At 41.7% G+C, this 26532-nt stretch overlaps 1 protein-coding gene across 1 annotated transcript in view; it reads left to right on the forward strand.

The window, feature by feature from the left end:
- The window catches only part of grb10b (growth factor receptor-bound protein 10b), a 78005-nt gene that overhangs the window by 8814 nt on the left and 42659 nt on the right, over positions 1–26532 (forward strand). The window contains exon 2 of the mRNA XM_080540867.1: positions 18005–18103. Coding sequence (XP_080396993.1) covers positions 18053–18103 — 51 coding nt within the window. The 5' untranslated portion in view covers positions 18005–18052. The remainder of the gene's footprint in view (positions 1–18004; positions 18104–26532) is intronic.

The following is a 26532-nucleotide window of genomic DNA, read 5'->3' on the forward strand; positions in this document are numbered from 1 at the left end:
AGACAGATCAAATCATGATACAGGTGATGGTACTCCTGCTGGGCATTGCTGCCTGACGCACCTCCAACAGTGCCTTTAGAACAGGTGTGCTGTGACACCTCACTGAACACCTATGTGGGCCTAACTGGGTCATCAGCTGGGGACCACCAGTCAGACAAAGCAGTGTTTATAAAATGTAGTGCCTAAAAAGTCCAGTCATTTAAAAATAATAATATAAAAAAAATAAAAAAACGATTATGACGATTATTCAACTAATTAAAATTCTCCACAATAAAGTTATCGCGGGTGTTTTTATCGCGATTAACGATAAACACGATAATCGTCCCATCCCTAAGATTCGTGCATCCCTAGGAAAAACTGTTGGGTGATGGTTATGAACTTCTTGGGAATGCCATAGTGTGCCATCAGTTTCCACAAGGTTTCATGGTCCAGACATTCAAATGCTTTTTGGAGGTCGGTGAGTAAGGTGTAGTACTGTGTTCCATTCCAGGGTCTGTTCAATGAGGTTGGCGATGTGGTCAGCGGATGATCTAACTTGTCGGAACCCTGCTTGTTGGTCTCTGAGTTCTTTGTCCAGTCCTTTTGAAAGCCTTTCCAGGATGATCAATAACATTATCTGACCCAGATAAATGCGTGATGCATAGTTGTTGCAATTTCTAAGGTTTCCTTTTTTGGGAAGCTTTAATCGTCTGTCCAAAGAGTTAGTCAGGGTTCCCACGGGTCCTTGAAATCCTTGAAAGTTTGTGAATTTGAGAAAAAGAAATCAAAGTCTTAAAAGTTTTAGAAAATAGACATGGGTCATTGAAGGTGCTTGAATTCCCCTCTCTCGCTCTCTCTCTCCAAAAAAATATGTATTCAAAAATGTTTTACTTAGCTCGTCAACTAAATAAGTCTCTGTATTGCTTAACCTTACACATATTTCACAATATATTGTTTTGCTGTGCTGTGGCAAGAGACCATCTAGTGTTCACACATTCAAGCCTCTCTTTTTAATTGTTGTCTGTGAGTGGATAGTTCCTATTATATAAATTCTCATCTAGATCTGTCTCAAACGATGCTGTATTGGGTCCTTGAATTTGAGGGAATTGAGTCTTGAAAGTCCTTGGAAGGTGCTTGAATTTGATGTTTCAGAAGGTGTGGGAACCATGGTTAGTGTATTATGTGGGTTACTTTCTCAAGGTCTGTCCTCCTGATGGATTCTGAAGGTGTTCCGTCAGGTCATGGGGCTTTGCAGGATCTGTGGTCTAGGGTTAGTTCCTCCACCAAATGGTTGGAACCTGTTTGAAAGATACATCTGGAATTGTTTTTGTATGTTTTGATCTTGGAGTAGGCTGACATTGTATCTTAAACCGATTTGTCGTTGCTGTGTCTGGGAATGTCTTGAGTGTTAACCTGGGTTTCCTGTTCAGCCTCTCTTGTAGGTGCATCACACTGGATGATGGTGATTTTTCTTTTTTTGTGAAAAACCTTCTGAGGCGAGTGAGTTTACTACCGTACTCCCCATTCCATTAGGGACTTGACTGCTTCCCTTGATAGTATTAGGCTATACCTACTTCTTGTGTGTGTGTGTGTGTGTGTGTGTGTGTGTGTGTGTGTGTGTGTGTGTGTGTACGTGTGTGTGTAAGGGTTGATTTGTTTGTGACCTGAATATTATTTGTCTCTCCTCTTTAAAGCTGTGTTTTCCTTGCTTGAGTCCATCTTCTGTCACTGAGCCCTGTCATTATGTAAGGTCTCCCTATGCCTTTACTGTTCTGATGGCTCCATGACAGTGGAAAAAACACAGAGGGGTTACCAACAATGACTATCACTCAATTATTGTAATGACATTATTATCTTTTAATTACATTATGAAGTAGGTCCAGTAGAAGTCTTAATAGAAGCTGAAATAGCGTAGCCCACCCTGGTAGCAAGCTTGTGCACAAGTACAACAGCTCCCAACCCATTCATTATGCAGATTGCATAAGGCCATTTCTTGCAGCCCAATGAAATCCTCATCCAATTAGTGATTGTCCATGTTTCCAAAAGACTTTCTCAGAGACTGCTGCTATTCAGCCTTCCCCATGACATCAGTCTCTCTACTTTACGCTGCTGCGCCCAAATAATGAAGCTGCCAATTAATGAATAATCAACATGTGCAACAAGCACATCCACTGAGGTGTGACCACAATTTGATCAAGTGATAAAATAGATTCATGACAGAGATGCAGTGTTCATTCATAGCGGCCCACAGACCAAAGCCATACTGTACTGTAGAAATTCAGTTTTTTTTCTTCTTTTTGAAATGTGATAGTTGTCTTTTTTTCTTGTCAATCTTTTGATATGCATTAATTTGCCTAATGAATGTTTGATGCAAACTTGCCCTGATTTCAGCCACTGTTTGTCTGTCCTAATATAGGTTTGCTTATACTGTGCACAACTAAATTAATCTCTCTACGAACTGCTCTCTCAATCCATTTTTGATATCCTTTCAGTGCTTCTCTAACACTAACCCTTTCAAAGAAAAAAAGAAAGATTTTTTTTTAGAGAGGCTGTCACAAACCAAAATCCTCGTGGTAGGATGAATGTTACTTGACAGACTGTGTCTTCCTTGACATAGCCTATAGCCTATGTTCTTCCTTGACATCGAAATTGAAGCAAATAGTGTTCCAAGAGCTTGATAGTCAAGAGAGACTTTGGCAACGCTGCTAAAGATCAGCCTGGCCACCATCGCTGCCGGCACCACAGCTCTGAATCTCTGTGTGTCTGTGCATGTAAGTGTCAGTTGGAGGTGACTTGTGTAAAAATTAAACACTTGGGTGTGGGAGCTGCTAGTATGTATGTATGTTTCTCTCACAGCTGCCATAAACATCATGCTTGGAGAATTGTAGCTGCTTTGACTCTGGCATTTTGTCAATTGGATTGGATACATACAGGGAGGACTGTAATTGATTAGGCTATGCTGGTTACTGCATGAATGTGTTAAAATAAACACGTTCAACAAGCATTATTCTGTATGGTATCCATGTTGTGTACCAAACATACTTCAACAACTCACACAAGCACTACCTGGTTCGTTTTTCTCCACCTTCATGGCCTGACAACAGTATCTGTCCTCCTGACTCCTGTCATGCACCTTTACCTTCACGGGGGTCAAGGTACGACACTTCAACCTGTCTTGCTAATGCCCGTAAGCCCATAGACTGCTGTGGGGAGATCCCTGCCGGCCTAGATTAACCTCCCTAAGCATCAGGCTGCAGAGGGAAGAATAATGCCCGAGAACTACACATTAACCACAGAGGTCACTCAAAAAGAAGCCCTCCTCTCTCTTTGTCAGTTGGCTGAACTTCAGTTAGGCCTAAGTGTTGTCAGTAAGTATTCTAGCTGGACCCTTACTCCAATGTATAGTCTAACAGCAGCCAGTTAGTTCAAATAGGCACCGTTGACATCCCTCTCACAGTTTGTGCCATGATCAGCACTTGTATGCACTTAACTGAACTCTCATCAGATCTCCAGCCTGTTGGATCTCTGCCACTTGTTGAAGTAGGACCCAGATTATGTTGGGAGGCTGGGCTGGAAAGAGGGGCATCGTCATGTCAGGCAGTGCTATTTCATGAGTCATGCCACCACTCCTATTTCAGCTGGACGTTTTATAGCCTAGACTACATAATGTGTTATCCTCCTTTAAATGCATCATTGTTTTCGATCACACAGCTATCCACAAACTGATGTCATTGCTGCTCTCGTAGCATTCGACAACCATTGGAATATAATTGTGCTGTCGGTTCCTAGTTGCCTCAGAACGGAGTCTAGAGACAACACAGAGGTCCCTGTATACACGGCCCTTAGAAGCAGAAGAAAGAGCCATTCTGATTCAGCATGAGGAGGAGGAGGCGGCGGCCCATGGTTAGGCTGGGACAGGGGGTGGTGTCTCGGGGAGCCTCTAGGAGAGGAACAGCCCATAAATATGCGTAGTGTTACTGCCCCGCTCCCTAGCTGCCGCCCGCCTGTCCCAATCTGGCCCAGCAGCACAGAGCTCCACAGCTGGACAGGACTGCACATTCCAGTGCCCCATGCACTGCCAGAAGGCCTTCTCATCATTGCTCTTTGGCCTACAAATCAATGCATGCCATTCAGGGCTTTCCCCCCCCCTTTTTTGCCCACTACCATATGTGGAAAAAATTTGCTCTCAGCATTCCAAAGAGGACTGTGCGCTTTGTCTAGTGATCATCTGTGGTATTGAGGATATGATCTGCAGGCCACACCAGGCTCAGAGACTGGCCTCTGTCTAATGCGCAACACAACAGGCCAGAACTCAAGTATCCAGCGTACAGTAAAAGGCTTTTAGTTTTATTTCAACACACTTATTGAACAACACACTTATTATGTTCAGCCACTTTGTTCTGATGGGTCGTGAGTTTGCCTCACTCTTGATTACCACAAGGAGTGTCTTTCAATGCATTGTACTCCACCTTGTATCTTTATCTCTTGTAGAGACCTTGAGATGATTGACTTAAAGGAGACCCTGAGGGTTTCTTCACTAACTGGATCTACTCGTGTCTTTTCCAGAGAAGACAATGAGAGCAGTTAGTCTGCAATTGATCTTCAGATAGCTCTTGGAGTCATGCTAGTTTCCCACTCAAGGCTCAGACTGCAAGAGACACCTGATATTGTGGTAATAGTTGATTGTATTTGGTCCATCTAAGAATATGTCAACTATACTCATTGCAACAATCATATCTTTACACCAATCATACCATGTTCATAGATACTTGAATCTATGAGCTCTACAAATCTGGAGCTTTTCGGCATGCTTCTCCCAGGGTAGGAGGAGACTGACTTGTCTATGAGTACGCTGCACAGGTTGCTGTTATGATTCTGGACGCCCAGAACTATAAATAACCAAACTATTTTGAAGTGTGCCCCAATTAGGAAGGGAGGAGAATTTATAGCTCTGTGAATGCTGTGCAGCTGGGCAGTGAAAGGAGGGACGATAGACAAGTCCAGAGAACCCACCCAATTCCGTTTCCAAGACACATTTGGCAGGACCCACAAGACATTTTTGATTTCTGCTTTAGTTGGCTCAGATATGTGAGGTTAAAAGTTTAATATTTCCACTTGCCACTTGCGCTGTCTTTGTGACATATTCTAGGAATGTATTATCAACGGAAACTCTTTATAATAACACATTTAATAGCTAATAGTGGATACGTATACGAAGTGTAACATTTAATAGATACAAAAACCATTAATAGAGGAGTACTCCAGAATGTATGTCTATAAACATCCCTAAGCGTTATTTACAACATTTACAGTCATTTTACATTTACAATGATAAAATGACTGTAAAGCTGTGGTAGAACCTAGCTTATGAACACTGATCAAGTGGTGTTGGCTTCTAAGGTCTGCTGCTTAACCCCAGTATTTGACCCCACGGCTTTATCCCCGACATGCAAAAGACAAGATCACTTCGGGGAACTGTTACAGTTTCAATTAGGATTTACTTTATATAGCCGGTGCTCATGGTGATCCCTGGCCTTTTGCCTCTTCACTGGTGTTAATCACACTGGGATATTAAAGCTGGCCCCTCGAGTGTAAGCACAGATGAACCTCTTACCACAATGACCAAGCAAGCCGGCCCTCCACAAGCGTGTTCAGTAGTTAAGTCAGCTCAGTAAGATCAACATGTTTGTGGTCACGTCATTATTGGGCTGTTGCTTTCTTTAACCAAGGTAAGGACAGGCCTTCTTTGGTAGCTGCCCTGTGACTATACAGTATGTTCAACTGTAGACAAGAAAGCAAGACCCACAGACATACTTTAACGGTAAAATGCAGGAAAACAAAAATTCCCAGTACTTTTTCTTTCAGCCCTGTTCACACAGGCCTTGATTTACTGTGATTGTCTATCATCATTCAAAGTAACTTGTTTACCAGATAAACAAGTCAGCTCTTACAGGAGCTAGTTAGTTGCTACTGTACTGAAGGGAAAAAACTAACGAAGACTGCTGGAAAGCTTGGAGGATGATTTACATTTGTACATTTTTGGCATTCACCAGACGCCTTTATCTAAAGTGACTTACAACAACAGACATTTGTCTAAGTGAATCATCTATCCATCAGTCATCACAAGAAGAAGTAATCTATGCTCGGGCCAGAGGCCATTGGCAATCAAAATGCTCTAAAAAATATTTATAGTAGAGAAACTCTACAAAGGAGTAGAGGGGACGGAGAGGTTCCAGGAGGGACAGTTAATGTGTAGCCTGAAGAGATGGGTCTTCAATCTACGGCGGAAGATAGGGAGTGACTAGGGAGCAGTCCTGACAGCAGTGGGAAACTCGCTTCACCAGCAGGGCACCATGACGGTGAAAAGTTGTGACCGGGTAGCACGACTAGTGATGCTCCGATCTGATCGGCGCCGATCGGTATCGGCCGATATGGCCTTGATCGGTTTTGATCGGAGTTCTCAAAACGGCCGATCAGTTTACAAAATAGCGTCGCCAGTCTGGAAATATTACACAGTGTCGGAAAGAGACAACAAATATGCCGTTTGTAATGTCTGCTCAAAATAAATACCTCGGGGAGGAACGCACGCAAGGTCTTTCAATACCACGAATATCATACGGCATTTGCTGCGTTCGTCGATTCGCTCAGAGAGCGCCGAAGCGCACACTGGGCTCGACGTCATAAAGGGACCGAGTGCTTTGATTGGACGAGAGGGGTTCCACGAGTGCTGGTCAGAGTTCCAGCGCGACTTCACGAGCGTAGTGTAGGTAGTGTTCAGCGACGTCATGTGACCCCGCGAGCAGGATGTCACTTGGCCCATAATAACAACTATTAGCGCGTGAGTTTTAGGTCTTCCTCTGTGCACCTTGCACAAGTGTAGATAGCGAGCGACTTTTCAGCAGAGCAGGACATATTTTAGATGATAAGAGGAACAGGCTGAGTGCCAAAAACGCTGAGATGCTTGTATTTCTCAAGGCTAATCTGCCAGTGATGCTGCTTAATCAGAAGTAAGGTTTGAGTCTGAAATCTCCTTAGGTGCAATTTTTTTTTTTTATTGATTATTGCTGACTTGCTGTCTTATCTCCTCCTAAATATGATTTGAAACTGACTGACTTGAAACAGTATTTTATATTTGGCTATAGCCTGTTTATGTTGCAGTTTAGTTTGGGTATGTTTATTGTTCCTCAGGAAAGCTACAGTATAAGCTCTCTAAGAGCCCCTAGTTCCTCTCATTCGAGTGGAATGTTGCACATTTGATGTGACAGTGTACATTTTATTTATTATGATTTTTATTTTCACATTTTATTTGTTTTTCCTGAAGTAAGCTACAGGTGGTTGTGAATTCAATAAAACAGATGGTCGTCAATTCATGATACTTTCTCATCTCCTAATTTCATTTGAATACTTAATATACAATGTCAATGGTGTTAAGAATAATTAAAAACATAAATAATGCTACACAATAAATAGAATGCTTCAATTGCCATTTTCGACGCTGTGATCGGTGATCGGTGATATCGGATCGGCAGATCACTGATTCCAGTGATCGGTGATCGGTGATCGGCACCAAAAACCCTGATCGGAGCATCTCTAAGCACGACTGCTGCATCCCTGTAGAGGCGGTGGTGCCAGTCGACAAGCAGAGGTGGAAGAGCGCAGTGAACAGGCAGGTGTTTGGGGGCTAACCATTACTAACATGTGGGAGGGGGCAGTTCCCTTTACTACCCAGTAGGTGAGCACCAGGGCCTGAATCCGATGCGAGCTGCTACTGGGAGCCAGTGAAGGGTGCGAAGGAAAAGGGTAACTTGGGAGAATCTACGGAGGTTGAACACCAGACAGGTGGCAGCATTCTAGATGAGCTGCAGAGGTCTGATGGAGGAGACGGGGAGCCCGACCATGAGTGCGTTACAGTAGTCAAGGCGGTAGATGACCAGTGTCTGGACGAAGAGTTGAGCTGCTTCTCTGGTGAGGAATGGACATATCCTTCTGCTGTTGTAGAGTAAGAATCTGCAGGAGCGTGCTGTCGCTGTGATGTCACTGTGATGTCACTGTGCTGTCACTGTGATGTTCGCCACACAGGATAAGTGGTTGTTGAGGATCACTCTAAGGTTCTTGGCTGTCTGGGAGGAGGTCACCGTAGAGTTCTCTACTGTGACGGAGAAGTCTTAGAGAGGGCAGGCTTTGCCAGGGAAGGAGAGTAGCTCAGTCTTGTTAAAGTTGAGCTTGAGGTGGTTGGCTGACATCCAAGCAGAAATGTCTGCAAGACACGCAGAGAGTCAGAGGGATGTCACCTGTGAGTCAGAGGGAGGGGAAAGACAGGAATTGTGAGTGTCGTCTGCGTAGCAGTGGTAGGAGAAACCATGTGAGGAAATTACTGAGCCAAGACATTTGGTATAGAGGGAGAACACTAAGCCCAATTTATACTTCTGCGTAAAATCGACAGCGTAGGCTACGGCGTAGGTTGACGCGCACCTCTCCAAAAATGTAACTACGCGGCAGTGCCTACGCAACCGTAAGCACTGTGATTGGTCCGCTTGGTAGCACATGATTCCGATATGATTCCGACTCTCTCGTCGGCCAAAATGCGGAAGCCATGACAGAAATGTCATTTACTATTTCTGTAATTACTTATTAATAAAGATTCGAAAAAATTATGACGACCATCGTATTATCTTAGTTTAATGTCATTTCAATGCATCATATAACTTTTATTTACAACAAGCATAAAAAAAAAAACTATTATGCCGCTTTGAGTACACCGTTCCAACGGAGCGCCCTATGGAAGCGTCAGGCACAGCCTTCCTATAAGGAGCGCGATTCACATTTATGAGATGTACAATCCTGTTTATTTAGAAATAAATGATTACCGGTAGTTACAGGGAGCCCCATGGTTGTTCGTTTGGTTTAAAATATATTTATGATAGACATATTTCAGTGTTTCCTCCAGGATTTTTCACATTAGTGGCGGGTGGTGAGTTTTCATGCATGGCGCGCATTTTTTTCGCGCTCAAAACAAAGACGTAATTTCACCAAAAACTAGAAGGTGGCAACATATTAAAATAGAGGTTAAGTCATTAAAGCCGAGCAGGTGATTTTATATAGAAGGTGATCAAATACCAAGATATCCTACAGCTGCAGCAGAACATGCGGAACGCGCATACAGCACTGAACATCGGTTACCGTATAATATATGTGACTGACAGATACGCCCAAGACACTGACACACACAGAAAGATCATCAGCTCATCGAATATGAGGTACACGAGAGATAATCAGCTCATCGAATATGAAGTACACAAGAGTAGAGTACACATGGAACCGGGAACGCGCATACAGCACTGAACAACATCCGTAGAATATAAACTTGTGACTGACAGTCACATACATACATACACACACACACACACACACACAATGAAAGATCATCAGCTCATCAATACGAAGTAGGCCTACATGAGAGTACACGCACAAAACCGACTAACGTTACTCACTAACTGTTTACACAAGTAAAATCACAGTGTGACAGATTCGGTAAACAACCAACAGCAAGGTAATGCATCAGCTGAGTTAAAGAAAACCAATTCTTACCTTTAATGACAGCGACATGAACCCTGTTTACCCGTACCTCCGCCGTTCTGTTCGTGATGATTTTAGAGGCAATAGATTATTTTTGCCCCGCGCATTTTGCCCTGTAATTAGACCATGCGACCACACCTTGTGTCTCTTATTGTCCAAATGTTCCCTGAATTTTAGCTGCATGTTTTTCCAGCATGTAAATCCGTTGTCAATAAAAATTCGACTCCCCTTCTTTCCCCCTGCCAATACTGTGTCGTTTATGACATTTACCAACGTTTATGCTATGAATAGTTCGAAGCTAGCGTTAGGTGCGAGGCTGCTCGGTTAACCCATTAGCGGGAACATTATTTGTTTCACAAAATAGGCTGATTTAGTTGACCATGAACATCAGAGACTACATTACGAATGTTCATTAAAATACTTGTATACTGAGCACTGGTATAAGAACATGAACCAGAGAACAGCAGTAAATGCAATAACCCACAGTCGTCGCTGATGATGTTGCATTTTTGATTAGGATACAGGATTAAAGGCACCGGCGATGGGCGGAGAGAGAGAGGAGAGTGATTTCCTGAAATCCAAATGTCCCGCGAAATTCGGACCAATCACAAAACTGTTTTGCAAGCGCGTTGCCTCGCGCCGCGCGCCTGTTGAGAGCGATTCAGTCTCGATTGCAGTGCGAACACAAACGACGAGGTTAATTGCAACATTGTAACATATATTTACTACACCCTAAATCATAACGAAATGTAGGTCTGGAAGCGGCCTAAATCTAGCTTCAATCTGCTTTTTTTCTGTTCTCCGGTCATAATAACTGAATGAATTAGTGGCGGAGAAAATTAATTTGTGGCGGCCCGCTACGAATTAATGCATATAGAGGAAACACTGTATTTAATGTAAAGTTATCTATAAGAACTATGATTGGTCCGCTTAGTTGCGTCACATTCCGAATGCGGAAGCCATGACAGAAATGTCATTTACCTTTTCTGTAATTACTTATTAATAAAGATTTGATTTTATATGTTAACCATCGTATTATCTTAGTTTAATGTCATTTCAATGCATTATGGACATTTTCTTTACAACAAGCATAACAAGAAAAATCGCGATTATGCCACTATGAGTACACCGATCAACGCGACGCAGAAGTATACATTGGGAGACCTCTTGCGTAGGCGTGCATAAATTCGACGCAGAAGTATAAATTGGGCTTTAGGGCCCTAGGACGGAGCCCAGGGGGACCCCAGTGGTGAGGGCTCGTGGGGATGACAGCGATCCTCTCCACATCACCTTGTAAGAGCGACCAGCCAGGTAGGATGCAAACCAGGAGAGTGCTGAGCCAGGTGGAAGGCAGCAGACAGGTCCAGGACAATGAGAACTGAGGAGAGGGAGGGAGCTCGAGCAGAGTGGAGGGCCTCCATGACAGCAAGGAGAGCAGTCTCAGTAGAGTGCCCAGTCTTAAAGCCAGATTGGTGAGGGTCAAGGAGGTTTTTCTGAAGGAGATAGTGAGGCAGTTGGTTAATACAGCTTTTTTAAGGGTTTTAGATGAGGAAGGAGAGAAGGGATACTGGTATGTAATGGGTCAGTTGGTTTCTTGAAGAGGCTTGACTCTGGCTCTGGGACGGGTGGTAGCAGTGTTGGCGAGAGGTGGAGAGAAGGAACTGCTCATGTCATCAACCCTCTTTTCAAAGTAGGTGACAAATGTAACTACGGTGATGCATGTTTATTTTGTTTAAGGAAAATATTCAATAATCACTCTCAGTGAAATGTTATTACTCTGAGAGTCCATGAGTGAGACACAAACAATCTGTATGGTGCTCTTAAGTGAGATCTGAACGTAAACATGTCACAGCCTTAGAATGTAGAGTAGGTGTTATTTTGTCCAATGTATTGGCTCAATTTACTGATCAACTTTTTACCGGGACCCCATGACTAGGTCTGCCACAAGATTTAGAGGTACGCCCAACCCCAGGTCAGTTTACCCAGACAACAGTAACAGTAAATGACTGGGACATGCCTCTGTGTAAACATGGCTTCTGAGAAAGAAACAGAGCTGAGCCTCAGGGAAGAGCCCTACCTCTACAAGCCACACTTTAGAAACGTTAGACTTGAAATCCCAGAGATAGATAGATAGAGGAAATACGTCTCCTTTAATGAGAGCAAAGTAGAAGACAATACCTTTTAATAGTAAAGCTACGTTCTCACAGGGCTGTAAATACAGTCTGTGATTAAGATGTCTATTGTTAAAGCTCCGTTTGAAGTTACATTCTCGTTCATGCAAGCTTGAGCAAATGTTCTCTTAATTAGTACAGATGCAGTGCCACTGGCACACTGTGTTCTAAAGTCCCCTTTTCTATTTGATCTATGCTTGGCTAATTGCACGGTTAGGGTCATAGGTCATTAAGTTTCACTATTCTGTTCAAGTGGAAGTAGTGAAATCAAAGGCTCTGTAATCCCTCTGTTGGAATTACTTTGATTCTGAGTGGGAATGATTAAACATAGGTATATGTTTTTCGTCAATATCTCATGTAATGCCAAACCCCCCCCCCAGGCACAGAATAAGAGCTTGACCTCCAAAGTATGCTATGCCTTTCCCACAACTCACAGCTAGGCCTACTTGCTGTGAGAAGTATTAAGCTCTGCCTGTGGCGTCTTTCCAAACAGATGAACTCAATTTGTGTTTTATCTTGTAATGTATGCATTCTGATTATTTGTTGTACACAATGCACAAGGTAACTGAACCGTACCCTCTCAATGCCAGTGAGGCTACACACACACACACACACACACACACACACACACACACACACACACACACACACACACACACAGACAGTAACAGACAAGAACACACACACACACACACACACACACACACACATATACTCACACACACACACACACACACACACACACACACACATACATACATACATACATACATACTTTAGGGTCGGGCGGTTTTACGATTAAACCGTAAACCGCGGTCTAAAAAAATAGCAACGCTTTGTCAATACAGTCATAAAACCGTCATAAATTGCTATATATAATAAACGCCTTAAGAGTGTTTGTCCAGCAACACTGTCTGTGTGGTTGAAGATGCTATGAAAGTGATGACAGAACCTTTTGTAAACAATGTCATTTGTCAAAAAAGTCATCCCTCCTTCCCTCCACTTCCTCTTCCATTCACACGTGGCTTCTGCTCAGAGCATGTGTGCATCGTGCGTGCCTGTTTACAACTGTCAATAAACCTTCCAAAACGTTAACGTTCTAGCTACGTTCTGTACACTGTAATTCTCTCCGATCTACGAGTGACATTGGATTACTATTTTGTCCTATTGTTTTACAATTGTTTTACAATTGTTTTACAATTGTTTTACATTTTACACCTGAGGACCTAACAACCAGTGAATTATACTAAACCTGAAGCAATGGAGACAGAGTCAAGTACTGTGACTATAACACAGCTGCGTGAGAAGAAAATGTTCTCTAAAGAGCTGTTGGAACAAGCTAGAAGAACTTTCTAAGCATAATGAGCGAGGCAAACAACAAGAGACTTTACCGTGCGTGGCCAGACCGTTACATTTCATTCCGTTTGGTTGACAGATGCCGGAGAATTAATGTCATGTCCTTGCACTATTCTTTTTCTCCCGCTGTATTTGCACTCAAGCTTTATATTTGTGGCTTTATAGATGTTGTTAACGTTTGCTATTCTGTGTCTGATGTTGATCCGAGAATAAAACTGGAACATGCATCACATTTTTGTTGTTGTAGGAAAATAATAATGATACAGTAATGATACCGTAAACCTTTAATTTGGGGACGGTTTAACGGTTTTTAAAAAATCGATACTGCCCAACCCTAACATACATAAATCCATACACTACCGTTCAAAAATTTGGGGTCACTTAGAAATGTCCTTATTTTTGAAAGAAAAGCACTGTTTTTTTTCAATGAAGATAACATTAAATTAATCAGAAATACACTCTATACATTGTTAATGTGGAAAATGACTATTCTAGCTGCAAACATCTGGTTTTTAATGGAATATCTACATAGGTGTATAGAGGCCCATTTCCAGCACCTGTCACTCCAGTGTTCTAATGGTACATTGTGTTTGCTAATCGCGTTAAAAAACTAATGGATGATTCGAAAACCTTGAAAACCCTTGTGCAATTACGTTAGCACAGCTGAAAACGAATTTGCTGGTTAGAGAAGTTGTACAAATGGCCTTCCTTTGAGCTAGTTCAGTATCTGGAGCATCACATTTGTGGGTTCAATTATACTCTCAAAATGGCCAGAAAAAGAGAACTTTCATATGAAACTTGACAGTCTATTCTTGTTCTTAGAAATGAAGGCTATTCCATGTGAGAAATTGCCAAGAAACTGAACATTTTACCTACAACGGTGGGTACTACTCCCTTCAGAGAACAGCACAAACAGGCTCTAACCAGAGTAGAAAGAGAAGTGGGAGGCCCCGGTGCACAACTGAGCAAGAAGACAAGTACATTAGAGTCTCTAGTTTGAGAAATAGACGCCTCATAGGTCCTGAACTGGCAGCTTCATTAAATGGTACCCGCAAAACGCCAGTGTCAACGTCTACAGTGAAGAGGCGACTCCGGGATGCTGGCCTTCTAGGCAGAGTGGCAAAGAAAAAGCCATATCTGAGACTGGCCAATAAAAGGAAAATATTAATATGGGCAAAAGAACACAGACATTGGACAGAGGAATTGAAGCAGAAGTGTTATGGACAGACAAATCGAAGTTTGAGGTGTTTGGATCACACAGAAGAACATTTGTGAGACGCAGAACAAGTGAAAAGACAGAGTGCCTGACGCCATCTGTCAAGCATGGTGGAGGTAATGTGATGGTCTGGGGCTGCTTTGGTGCTGGTAACGTGGGAGATTTGTACAAGGTAAAAGGGATTTTGAATAAGGAAGGCTATCACTAAATTTTGCAACGCCATGCCATACCCTGTGGACAGCGCTTGATGGGAGCCAATTTCCTCCTACAACAGGACAATGACCCAAAGCACACCTCCATATTATGCAAGAACTATTTAGGGAAGAAGCAGGCAGCTAGTATTCTGTCTAATGGAGTGGCCAGCGGAGTCACCAGATCTCAACCCCATTGAGCTGTGGTGGGAGCAGCTTGACCGTATGGTATGCACGAAGTGCCCATCAAGCCAATCCAACTTGTGGGAGGTGCTTCAGGAAGAGTGGGGTGACATTTCTTCAGATTACCTCAACAAATGAACAGCTAGAATGCCAAAGGTCTGCAATGCTGTAATTGCTGCAAAGGGAGCATTATTTGACGAAAGCAAAGTTTGAAGGACAACATTATTATTTCAAATAAAAATCATTATTTCTAACCTTGTTAATGTCTTGACTATATTTTCTATTCATTTTGCAACTCATTTGATAAATAAAAGTGTGAGTTTTCATGGAAAAACATGAAATTGTCTGGGTGACCCCAAACTTTTGAACGGTAGTGTACATACATACATTACACACACACCTCATTACAAGTCAGCCCATTCAGCAGCTCTATTGATCCAAGTGCCAAGCTCTTTGTCTTGGATACATTCATGACTGGATCATTATTTGCCAGGTCAATTTAGTAAAAGTTAAAAACCTTTTTCATGCGCTGCTTTCTCAACAAATTGGAACGACGACAGTTCCTAACGCCTTTGAATGCCATTTACTTCCAATCAGCTGTTACTATTAACCTCTTGTTTTATCGTAGTTTATTTACTATTTGTTTTTATGTTCAGCAATTTTGAGTTGCATCCAATGCCTGACTTGTGCTATATAAATAACGTTTGGTTGATTGTTTGATACTATTTTGAGGATAATGCATAGCTTATTACCAGCTTTGGCAGGCTGTGAAGCTGAAAAGGCACAGGTGCTCTTTTGAAGAAGCATTGTGAAATGCTATAGCCTATCATTGATCAGACTAGGTGTATGCTGTATCAATGGGCTGTAGTCAACAATGTCTCAACTAAAATGTTCAACTGTCAGCAGCTTTGCTTGGCCTGGTCCTTAAGAGGGTCATGAAGGATGAATGTCGAAGAAAAACACTATTTATTACTATGATCTGAGGACTTTGGTTTTCCATGTAAAAAGATCAGTTCGATGAATTTGATGATATCGGGGGGAAGGGCAGCATAGGGATGGTGTCATGAGGATCTGCCCACTTTCCCACTGATGCTAACGTGTACGACCCCCCATGGCTCAGTGAACGCCAGGCCTGGTGTTTTGAGGAACCCCTCTATTCAGAGCCCGCTCGGCAAGGCCCGGCTCTATCTGAAAGTGGAAAGCGGTGTGTGATGAATGAAAATGCTGTGTGCTACTGTATTTCCCTCTCCTGATAAATTAACAGCAGATACCTACTAACAAAAGGGGGGCTGTCTCACTGGCGTGGCTCTGACGATGATCACGTGATTCATGGCCATGACATCATCCCCCCCCCCATGCCTCCTCTTTTGTTGCGGCGGGGTTTAGTGGTGAGCAGGAAGAGAGTGGTGCTGCTGTGAGACTTGTGGGTTCTGCTCCATTATGTAATCGGGGAGGGGGACTGGAAATAGCACTATAAAAGTGCCAGGCTATCTGAAAGGCCTGAGAATTCCTGAAAATAGTAGCTACACAGCCATGGGACGTTTTCTGCTACTCCCAAACATCAGTTAATAGCCAGTCTGAATAGTTTTATACAATTAGCAACAGGGTTTCTGGAAGGGAGGCTATGGTGTATCAACGTTTAGCCAACCGAAAATGGATTTGGGCCTTACCTGCCTGAAGAAGACTGTGTAGCCTAATAATGTAGCCTTTTTCTGTTTTTACAGGTTTTGTTTGTTTGTTTTAAATAGGCCTAGTTGCACCAAGAGGTTAATATGACAGTCACTTTAAGATGTGCAAATATGTTAAGGTCCATCTTGTTGGAACTAGTGTGGTTATTTTGACCCAGAGATTGGACACGGGGAGGGAGGGAGATGGTGGTGATGAGTGAGAGAGGGTAGATGCCACGATAGGGTTGAAATGCTCTGTCTGACATGCCAAAACTTGCAGGAAGCACAACCAAGTATTCACTGATGGGCTCTGAATAACATCACCATTGTGTTTTCTATGACTTGAGCTGTGAACGGTAAACGTATACTGATAAGAATCTCAGACAGCGGTTACCATAAAATGCATGATATAAGCCAACTATTTATCTTGCATACCTTTGCATACCAATTTTTTTTAAATAAAAACCTCTATCAGAAAGAGATGTTTCTCTCTTGGAGAAACTGTTCATGAGGTGTACGGCCGTAGTCTAGTTAAAGAAAAGGAAAACACACTCTTGCTAGTTCTCCTGTGGTTATTTTGTATTCAGTCGTACATTAATTCATAGTGTTTCAGCATTCACCTCAACAAAAATATAAACGCAACACTTTCCTTTTTACTCCAATTTTCAGGAGTTGAAATCAAAGACCTAAGACTTTTTCTACAAAAGGCTTGTTTCTCTCAAATTATGTTCACAAATGTGTTTAAATCTGTGTTAGTGAGCACTTCTCCTTTGCCGAGATAATCCGTCCACCTGACCGGTGTGGCATATCCAGATGCTGATTAGACAGCATGATTATTGCACAGATTATGCCTTAGGCTGGTCACAATAAAAGGCCACTCTAAAATTTGCAGTTTTATCACTCAGCACAATGCCCCAGATGTCGTAAGTTTTGAGGGAGCGTGCAATTGGCAGGAATGTCCACCAGAGCTGTTGCCCGTGAATTGAATGTTCATTTCTCTACCGTAAGCCGTCTCCAAAGTCGTTTCAGAGAATTGGAATTGGGATGGCTTATGGTAGTGAAATGAACATTCAATTCACAGGCAACAGCTCTGGTGGACATTCCTGGAGTCAGCATGCCAATTGCACGCTCCCTCAAAACCTGCGACATCTGTGGCATTGTGCTGTGTGATAAAACACTAAATTGTTTTTAGACAATGTTTTTTTTATACTTTATTTTTATAGTCACATAAAAATACAACAAAACACAGTGGAACAAACAATTGGTCATCCATACATACAAATGTTATAGTAATAGTAGCCTAATACACATGTCAGGTCAAACAGTCACGACTCAGTAAACATCACCTAAGGTCTCAAACACAATACATTTTCCCCAATATTTCAAGACTTTCTTTGTGAAACGTTTATTCTCTCCATGCTTTGAATATTTGTCACAATCTATCCAGTCAGTCTTTGTTCCTAAATAACGTTTGGAGTGAGACGAGCACGCCATTCCCCCGTTCTATTGACCATAAGGATGTTTACTGACCTGCAGGCCTATGTGGGTTAAGATGAGCTCTGTGCTATATAGGCCAAGTCTTAACGTACAGTCGTCTCAGCTGGGAGACTTCCCTTTACCTCTGGAAGCCTTTGCTTTTCATTAACCTCCTATTCTCTCCTGCAGGTTCACCTATCAAAAGTGAATGTGATAACTGAATTGCAAAAACATAACATGGCTGTAGCCGGATGTCCGGATTATTTTCTACACCATCCAAATTATCAGGTAATACAATTCTCTTTATTTAGATCGTGTTTTAACTATAGATATTGCTGTACATATATAACAACTTACTTGATAACCCTTTAACTTGACCCTGTCCCAGTAATGGTAACATAGTTGTTATGTAGTAGTGAGGTGATTGCATGGTATATGGAGTTGAGTGGTTTGAGTCCTTATCCACTTGTTTGATGATAACAAACCGCTCAAGCCCATTACTATGCAATTAAAGTAATTAGCTACAGCACAATGTAACATGTTAATACAATGTTGTTACTGGAGTACCGATTACAGACTTACTACACAGATATAGAGACATCTTCATGTCAATTTGTCTCTATATCCACCTTTTGTCCCCCAAGTGTTTTATTTGTCTGTAGTTGCCTTGTGTAGATTTGAATTGTGCTTTTCAGTTCAAGAAAAACATTTCAAATAGCAATTAACGAGAGTTTAGCATTGGTTAGCTTAGAGTGATTGCCTGAGACTGTAGCTAACCACACCATGTACCTTTTATAGGCTGTGGTATTATTGTATGCTTTGCCTAAACAGCAGGATTGTGGATTTTTAGCTCCTCTACACAAACCATAAACTTGGATTCGAAAAGAAATAAGAAAAACACTTGATATGCGTCTAACATATGGTAGGCTATATAAAACTATAAATGGAGCACGGTAGCAATGTTTCCATTTGTCGCTAGAATATTATGTGGCTGGTTTTCTGATTTATGAGCAAAAAGCGTTTCCACTGCGAGTTGTTGCATAATCTATTTTACTGACATTCCCCCCCAAAAAATAAAATAAAAATTCACCTCTGTCGAATGCAAGAACTTTTTGTCAATCTTTACAAAAGTTAACTGACATTTGGTGTTTTCATGATGCCTGTCGTGAATTATTTCGATTTCACGAGGTTTGATCGAAAGCTGAGCAATAGCCTATATATTTCTGAGGAATTTGCTGTGTGGTTTTAACAGAATGGGCTGTTAAACATTCCCTACCTACAAACATGAGCGCCTCACTGCCTCAGCTGGCCGTGGAAAAAGCAACCTCTGTGTTTGAATGTACCTGTCATGGCCAATAGATTTAGGGGCAGAGCATGAATGAAAATGAAGAACCAATGAATGGCAGTGGCATGGACGCACATTCCTTTGGGCTGAACACATTGGATTCACTTGACGTAAGAGCGCCTAAACTGTGGCCTCTATCAAGGGATTATCTGGATTGTTTTGAGGGGCTTTTTTTGTCATTATTTGTTTCCACGTGCAGTGGTTCAAGCCCAGTGGGAAATGGCAATCAGCCCAGTCACCCTGTAGAGTTGAACCTAGCCTGCGTTATTTAGGACGGCTCTGTGGATTCTATCTGGTCATCCACCCTCTCATTTGAAAGAGGTGAAAGAATAGGTCAATTTTTTATAATCAAACACACTCAGTCATGCAGATGAACACAAAGTATCTTAAAAGTCTAGAATCATGCATACGATGTCCCCCCTTGATGGGCTCATTCACAGTGTCAGTCTTTAATGGTAAGTAATGGGCAGAAACGGCATCTTTATCCAGGGGATTATATAACTCTTGTAAATGTTATGGGATTCTGGGCCCAGTTCCAAGGAAGTGTTAGAGCAGGGTGACTGGACGCTTGCCACAGCACTCCAAGGAAGGCTTACCAACTACGTATGGAGTGGACTATTGAACTGGGTTTTATTTTAGTAGGCCTACTTGCAATTAGATTGTGCGTTGCAGATGAAGTTTGGGCTATTAAGAGTCAGTGTTTTTGGTCTTCTGTTCTAAAGAAGGGGAATGCCAGTGAAGTCATTAGGAATGCGCAAAGTAGCCATTGGACTTCATATCAGACTATATTCTGAGCCAATATTGCACTTGCATCTTGAAATATAGTCTGCCACTCAAGTTGTGCTTGGAAAAACACATTGCAAGTTGCTGACCGAAAATCTATTTACACACTGACAAGAAAATGACTGAAGTGGTCATTTCCAACATATGTCTTGCCATAGAAAATCCCATATCTATATTGGTATCGGCCGAAATGTTTGATGAAATTCTGATTTTTCACGACAGTGTATCCGTGGTCAGTGTTGCTGCTCTGTGTGTAGATGGGTCAGTGAAGGGGAATCAGTTCTAGGGCTCTACATTCAAGAATAATTGTTAGCTTGGATGGCAGTCTCTATATTCGCTGGTCTGTAATATGGATCTTTGAGTTCACAGTGCCTGTTAGTGTGCTCTCATCTCAGTAGGTGTGTGTTTATCCCTGCATATGATTCAGTTGGTCATTCCTCCATGGTAACATCTCTCAGCTGTGGTCTCTCAACAAGTGAAATCTCTAGAAACAGGATCATAGGATTTCCACTAATCCAGCCTTCTAGGAATCAACATCTCTCTCAGAGTGTGCAAACTTTGGTCAGTTCAACGTTTTCAGAATGATGCAAGTGTAGGCTAATTGTATAGGTATGTCAATATGATTCTCTGTCAACTGTGAGAAGGACAGTGTTTCACTCAAACCTCGGAAAATAATTCAAGGAATTTAACCAGCAAAATAAAACATTACAAGGAAAACTGGGTTTGAAATGAGGTGAATCACAACTTGGCACAGTGAAGCTACGTTTTACCTTTCCCCATATAGAGTGCTGCAGAAATATAGCTTCATCATCAGTGCAGCCGGCCGCTGATGTTGACTTTTCCCTCACACTGCTATCGCTATTAAAGCTCTGTATTCCCTTAAGTTCTCAGAAGTGTACAAGTTTTATAGATGTTTTCAGAGTGAATCAAGTGGGGATTGTTTTGGCAGCGTAGAGTTCCTGTTCGTGGAAGTCAATCTCTTCTCTTCTGGTTTTTCTTAGGAGAGGGAGATTCAAAAACATGTTTTTTTCTTCTTTTTGGGTCACATTAAAGGTTTGATTAAACTGCATTGGATTAGGCCTACATGTGTTTAAGCATCTAGTGGGTATGACAAATGAGAACCTGCTTGTAAAAGAAGGTCTGGTTCTGTGGTTCAAAACTCCATTCCGCCAAAAAAGCTTGGCAGAATGTTATCCAAATACATCTACAGAAATAATAGGTGGTCTATCCCGTTTGCTGTGGGATTTGAAATGTGATTTGCCCATATGGTTTTAAGACCATCCCATATGTATTTCTTGGTGACTGTGACTGTTGGGGCTACTAGGAGTTTTTTCTTTTTTAAACCATGTCTCCCAACATTATTTGACCTACTGTAGGCCAATTCATCTCCATCGATGCCAACCTGTCCATGCTTAATCTGTGAGGACAGGTTAGCATTGATTTAGCATTGACTTTCTCTTAAATGTTGTCATTTGGCATTGTCTTTCGCATTGTCTTTCTCTTAAATGTGATGGGGCATTTAAAGGATCCTTAGTAGTGTGGGGAGGATGAGGTTTGTTCTGGTCTTTCTAGAGCACACTACCTAAGAGCTGACATCCACAACAGGGATGCCTCGTGGCAATTTAAGGTCCACTGTGCATACACCACAACAACAGTCATACACCACAACAACAGTCATACACCACAACAACAGTCATACTGGACAACAACAGACATACAACATAAATCACAACAACAGTCATACAACATACAACAGTCATACACCACAACAACAGTCATACACCACAACAACAGTCATACACCACAACAACAGTCATACATCACAACAACAGTCATACACCACAACAACAGTCATACATCACAACAACAGTCATACACCACAACAACAGTCATACATCACAACAACAGTCATACACCACAACAACAGTCATACAACATACAACAGTCATACACCACAACAACAGTCATACATCACAACAACAGTCATACAACATACAACAGTCATACACCACAACAACAGTCATACATCACAACAACAGTCATACATCACAACAACAGTCATACAACATACAACAGTCATACACCACAACAACAGTCATACATCACAACAACAGTCATACATCACAACAACAGTCATACACCACAACAACAGTCATACATCACAACAACAGTCATAAATCACAACAACAGTCATACACCACAACAACTGTCATACACCACAACAACAGTCATACAACATACAACAGTCATACATCACAACAACAGTCATACACCACAACAACAGTCATACACCACAACAACAGTCATACAACATACAACAGTCATACATCACAACAACAGTCATACACCACAACAACAGTCATACACCACAACAACAGTCATACAACATACAACAGTCATACATCACAACAACAGTCATACACCACAACAACAGTCATACATCACAACAACAGTTATACATCACAACAACAGTCATACAACATACAACAGTCATACATCACAACAACAGTCATACACCACAACAACAGTCATACATCACAACAACAGTCAAACATCACAACAACAGTCATACACCACAACAACAGTCATACATCACAACAACAGTCATACACCACAACAACAGTCATACATCACAACAACAGTCATACATCACAACAACAGTCATACACCACAACAACAGTCATACACCACAACAACAGTCATACAACATACAACAGCCATACATCACAACAACAGTCATACACCACAACAACAGTCATACATCACAACAACAGTCATACATCACAACAACAGTCATACACCACAACAACAGTCATACATCACAACAACAGTCAAACATCACAACAACAGTCATACACCACAACAACAGACATACACCACAACAACAGGCATACATCACAACAACAGTCATACACCACAACAACAGTCATACATCACAACAACAGTCATACACCACAACAACAGTCATACATCACAACAACAGTCATACACCACAACAACAGTCATACACCACAACAACAGTCATACACCACAACAACAGTCATACACCACAACAACAGTCATACATCACAACAACAGTCATACACCACAACAACAGTCATACACCACAACAACAGTCATACATCACAACAACAGTCATACATCACAACAACAGTCATACAACACAACAACAGTCATACTGGACAACAACAGTCATACTTCACAACAACAGTCATACACCACAACAACAGTCATACATCACAACAACAGTCATACATCACAACAACAGTCATACAACACAACAACAGTCATACATCACAACAACAGTCATACATCACAACAACAGTCATACATCACAACAACAGTCATACACCACAACAACAGCCATACTGGACAACAACAGTCAAACATCACAACAACAGTCATACACCACAACAACAGTCATACACCACAACAACAGTCATACACCACAACAACAGTCATACATCACAACAACAGTCATACATCACAACAACAGTCATACACCACAACAACAGACATACATCACAACAACAGACATACTGGACAACAACAGTCAAACATCACAACAACAGTCATACATCACAACAACAGTCATACACCACAACAACAGTTATACATCACAACAACAGTCATACATCACAACAACAGACATACATCACAACAACAGACATACTGGACAACAACAGTCAAACATCACAACAACAGTCATACATCACAACAACAGTCATACACCACAACAACAGTCATACATCACAACAACAGTCATACACCACAACAACAGTTATACATCACAACAACAGTCATACATCACAACAACAGTCATACACCACAACAACAGTCATACTGGACAACAACAGTCAAACATCACAACAACAGTCATACACCACAACAACAGTCATACTGCACAACAACAGTCATACATCACAACAACAGTCATACATCACAACAACAGTCATACATCACAACAACAGACATACACCACAACAACAGTCATACTGCACAACAACAGTCATACATCACAACAACAGTCATACACCACAACAACAGTCATACACCACAACAACAGTCATACATCACAACAACAGTCATACACCACAACAACAGTCATACACCACAACAACAGACATACACCACAACAACAGTCATACATCACAACAACAGTCATACACCACAACAACAGTCATACAACATACAACAGTCATCCAGGAAGACTAGCTGTCGTCTTGGTGTCAGCTAATGGGGATCTTTGCTAATAAACAATAAACAGGACAACAGTCATACAGGACAACGGCAGTCGTACAGGGCAGTGAATCAGTGTTTATTATTATTATTATTATTATTATTATTAACAACCAAAACGTGACTACAGCCTCAAAGGACAATGCCAAAATATAATTTACTATCCACACACACAAACACCTCTTGCTCACATTTGCAAAAAAAAAAGAAACACCAAGATGTACGGATTAAAAATTAAAGCAATAACAAACTTCCTTCCATAAATAAAAGTGTTGCATTGTGTAGATATCCAATCATCTCAACATAACTTTCATTCCACTCTCTATGGATTTGTTTTAATTTATTTACAGAATGTTGGCACATAACAGTATGCATGATCATGGAGAAGTAACCCACAAATGCATCTCAGTTGGCTGTCTCCATTCAACTATAACATTTCTGCTTAACCCAGCTGTTGCTTCCGTTGTCATGGTAATCTTACTGTGATGCACCAGAGAAGGTGCAGTTATTCTAAAATACTTTTGAAAACTTTTGATATGAATGTCAAGTGTGTCTATTTCGGATCTGTAACAGTGACGCAGCATTTTTAATCTATTGCTCTTTATAGCCAAGTATTATCACCACCAAGGCTTGTTACAAGCACAAATTGCACATCGTTCTATTTTTTGCGATTACCGGTACTAGTTTATTAGTTTTTGGTTTTAATACCAGCCACACAATTGGAATTCTGAGGTGTTGTAAAGTATCATAGATGGCTGTGATTTCCACAGATAATTCTGAAAACTACAAATCATCTAACCTTCTCTCATCTCTCTGCCTATAGAGTAGGGAGAACCCTCTGGAGATATTTTATCCATTGGTCCATCCTACTATATGACTTCCTTTGAACTAGCCAGCTTTATCTATCTATCTATCTATCTATCTATCTATCGAACCTCTCGTCTATCTACAGTATCCATCTATCTATCATCCATCCAACCAACCACATGTTTAACTTTATCCACTGCTATAATAAGACTCTCACCTTCTTCAAATACCCAGCAAATCTATCTAACATCCAGACCATCTTTAATCGTTTTCTACTACTAAAATAAGACTTCGCAAGCCCACAGAGTTTCTTCTGGAATGTATTTTTCCTGTTTCCGTTCGAGTGTGTGAGAGAGAGAGTATGTTACAGTTTGTCTTGTTTCCATTTGACTGTGTGAGAGAGTGTGTTATAGTTTGTCTTGTTTCCATTTGACTGTGTGAGAGAGTGTGTTATAGTTTCTCTTGTTTCCATTTGACTGTGTGAGAGAGTGTGTTACAGTTTGTCTTCTGTCTCAACCTAAACTTGACCCTTGACCCCGTCAAGGTTATTCCTGGTCATTAGGTGGTTGATTCTATACCCTGTTAAGGTAGAATACTTAACAGGGTTGGTATGGTGGAGAATTATGCAAACTGGATCCATTTTTAGCGGTTAACATGGTTAACATTCAGTCAGTTGTTAAGCGGGTGTCAAAGGATGTCTGATAGTTGGGGTTTTTGTTGGCATTGTCCAGAACAACCCTAGGTATGCTTTAAAGGGCTGCTAGTTCCCGGAGAGTGGGCGTGTTTTCTAAACAGAGGAAGGGGGTAGACAATGCCCCCCAGCAGATGAGAGTCCCCCAGACAGCCGTATAAAGCAGCATTAAAGACCGCAGTGCGTCTGGAGCTGGGGAGCTGGGGCCGGGCTCACTGGAGCTGAACCCTCGGTGTGCACATGGCTGGCCCGTTTAGGAGGGAAATCAGGAGGGATTAGTCACAGTCGGGAAACTGGACCTTTAGCCCCGTCTGGTGATGACCATGTCCAGACGCTCTGCCCTGGGATCAGCTAGGAGTCAGGAGGAGACCCAAGAGGGCCACTACTTTTTCACAGTGAGTCGTTTTAAAAGTGACGTTTAAGTCGAGACGTTGCAGAGTTGGCCAAAGATCATATACTTTGGCTACATTTGAAATGAGGGTAGGCTACTCCATGCTTTTTTTGGGCAATGATGAGAGGCAGTATTTCTGACATTGATATGTAGAGTTCATTATTGAAGTCTTCTTCAAATATTGAATGGTGCACCAACATTTTTTAAAGAAAGAAGACAATTACAACAGCTCGACTAAAGTTTTTTCCCCCCAATTTAGCATTTCATCAATCATGTAAAATGGGGCGTTCGGTGGTAGACACAAGAAATGGAAACATCCTGTAGCCTGTACATTTCAGCATCTAGGCCTATAATCAGACTGAAATGGAGGACAATGGGGTCACGTACCCATGCACGCCCTCTCCAATTATGAAAAACCATCTGAATTTGTATCAACTGGGGGTCCACGTTTTTTCTCTCTC

This window comes from Nansenia antarctica (assembly GCF_963989245.1).
Source record: "Nansenia antarctica genome assembly, chromosome: 10".
NCBI classification, from domain to species: domain Eukaryota; kingdom Metazoa; phylum Chordata; class Actinopteri; order Argentiniformes; family Microstomatidae; genus Nansenia; species Nansenia antarctica.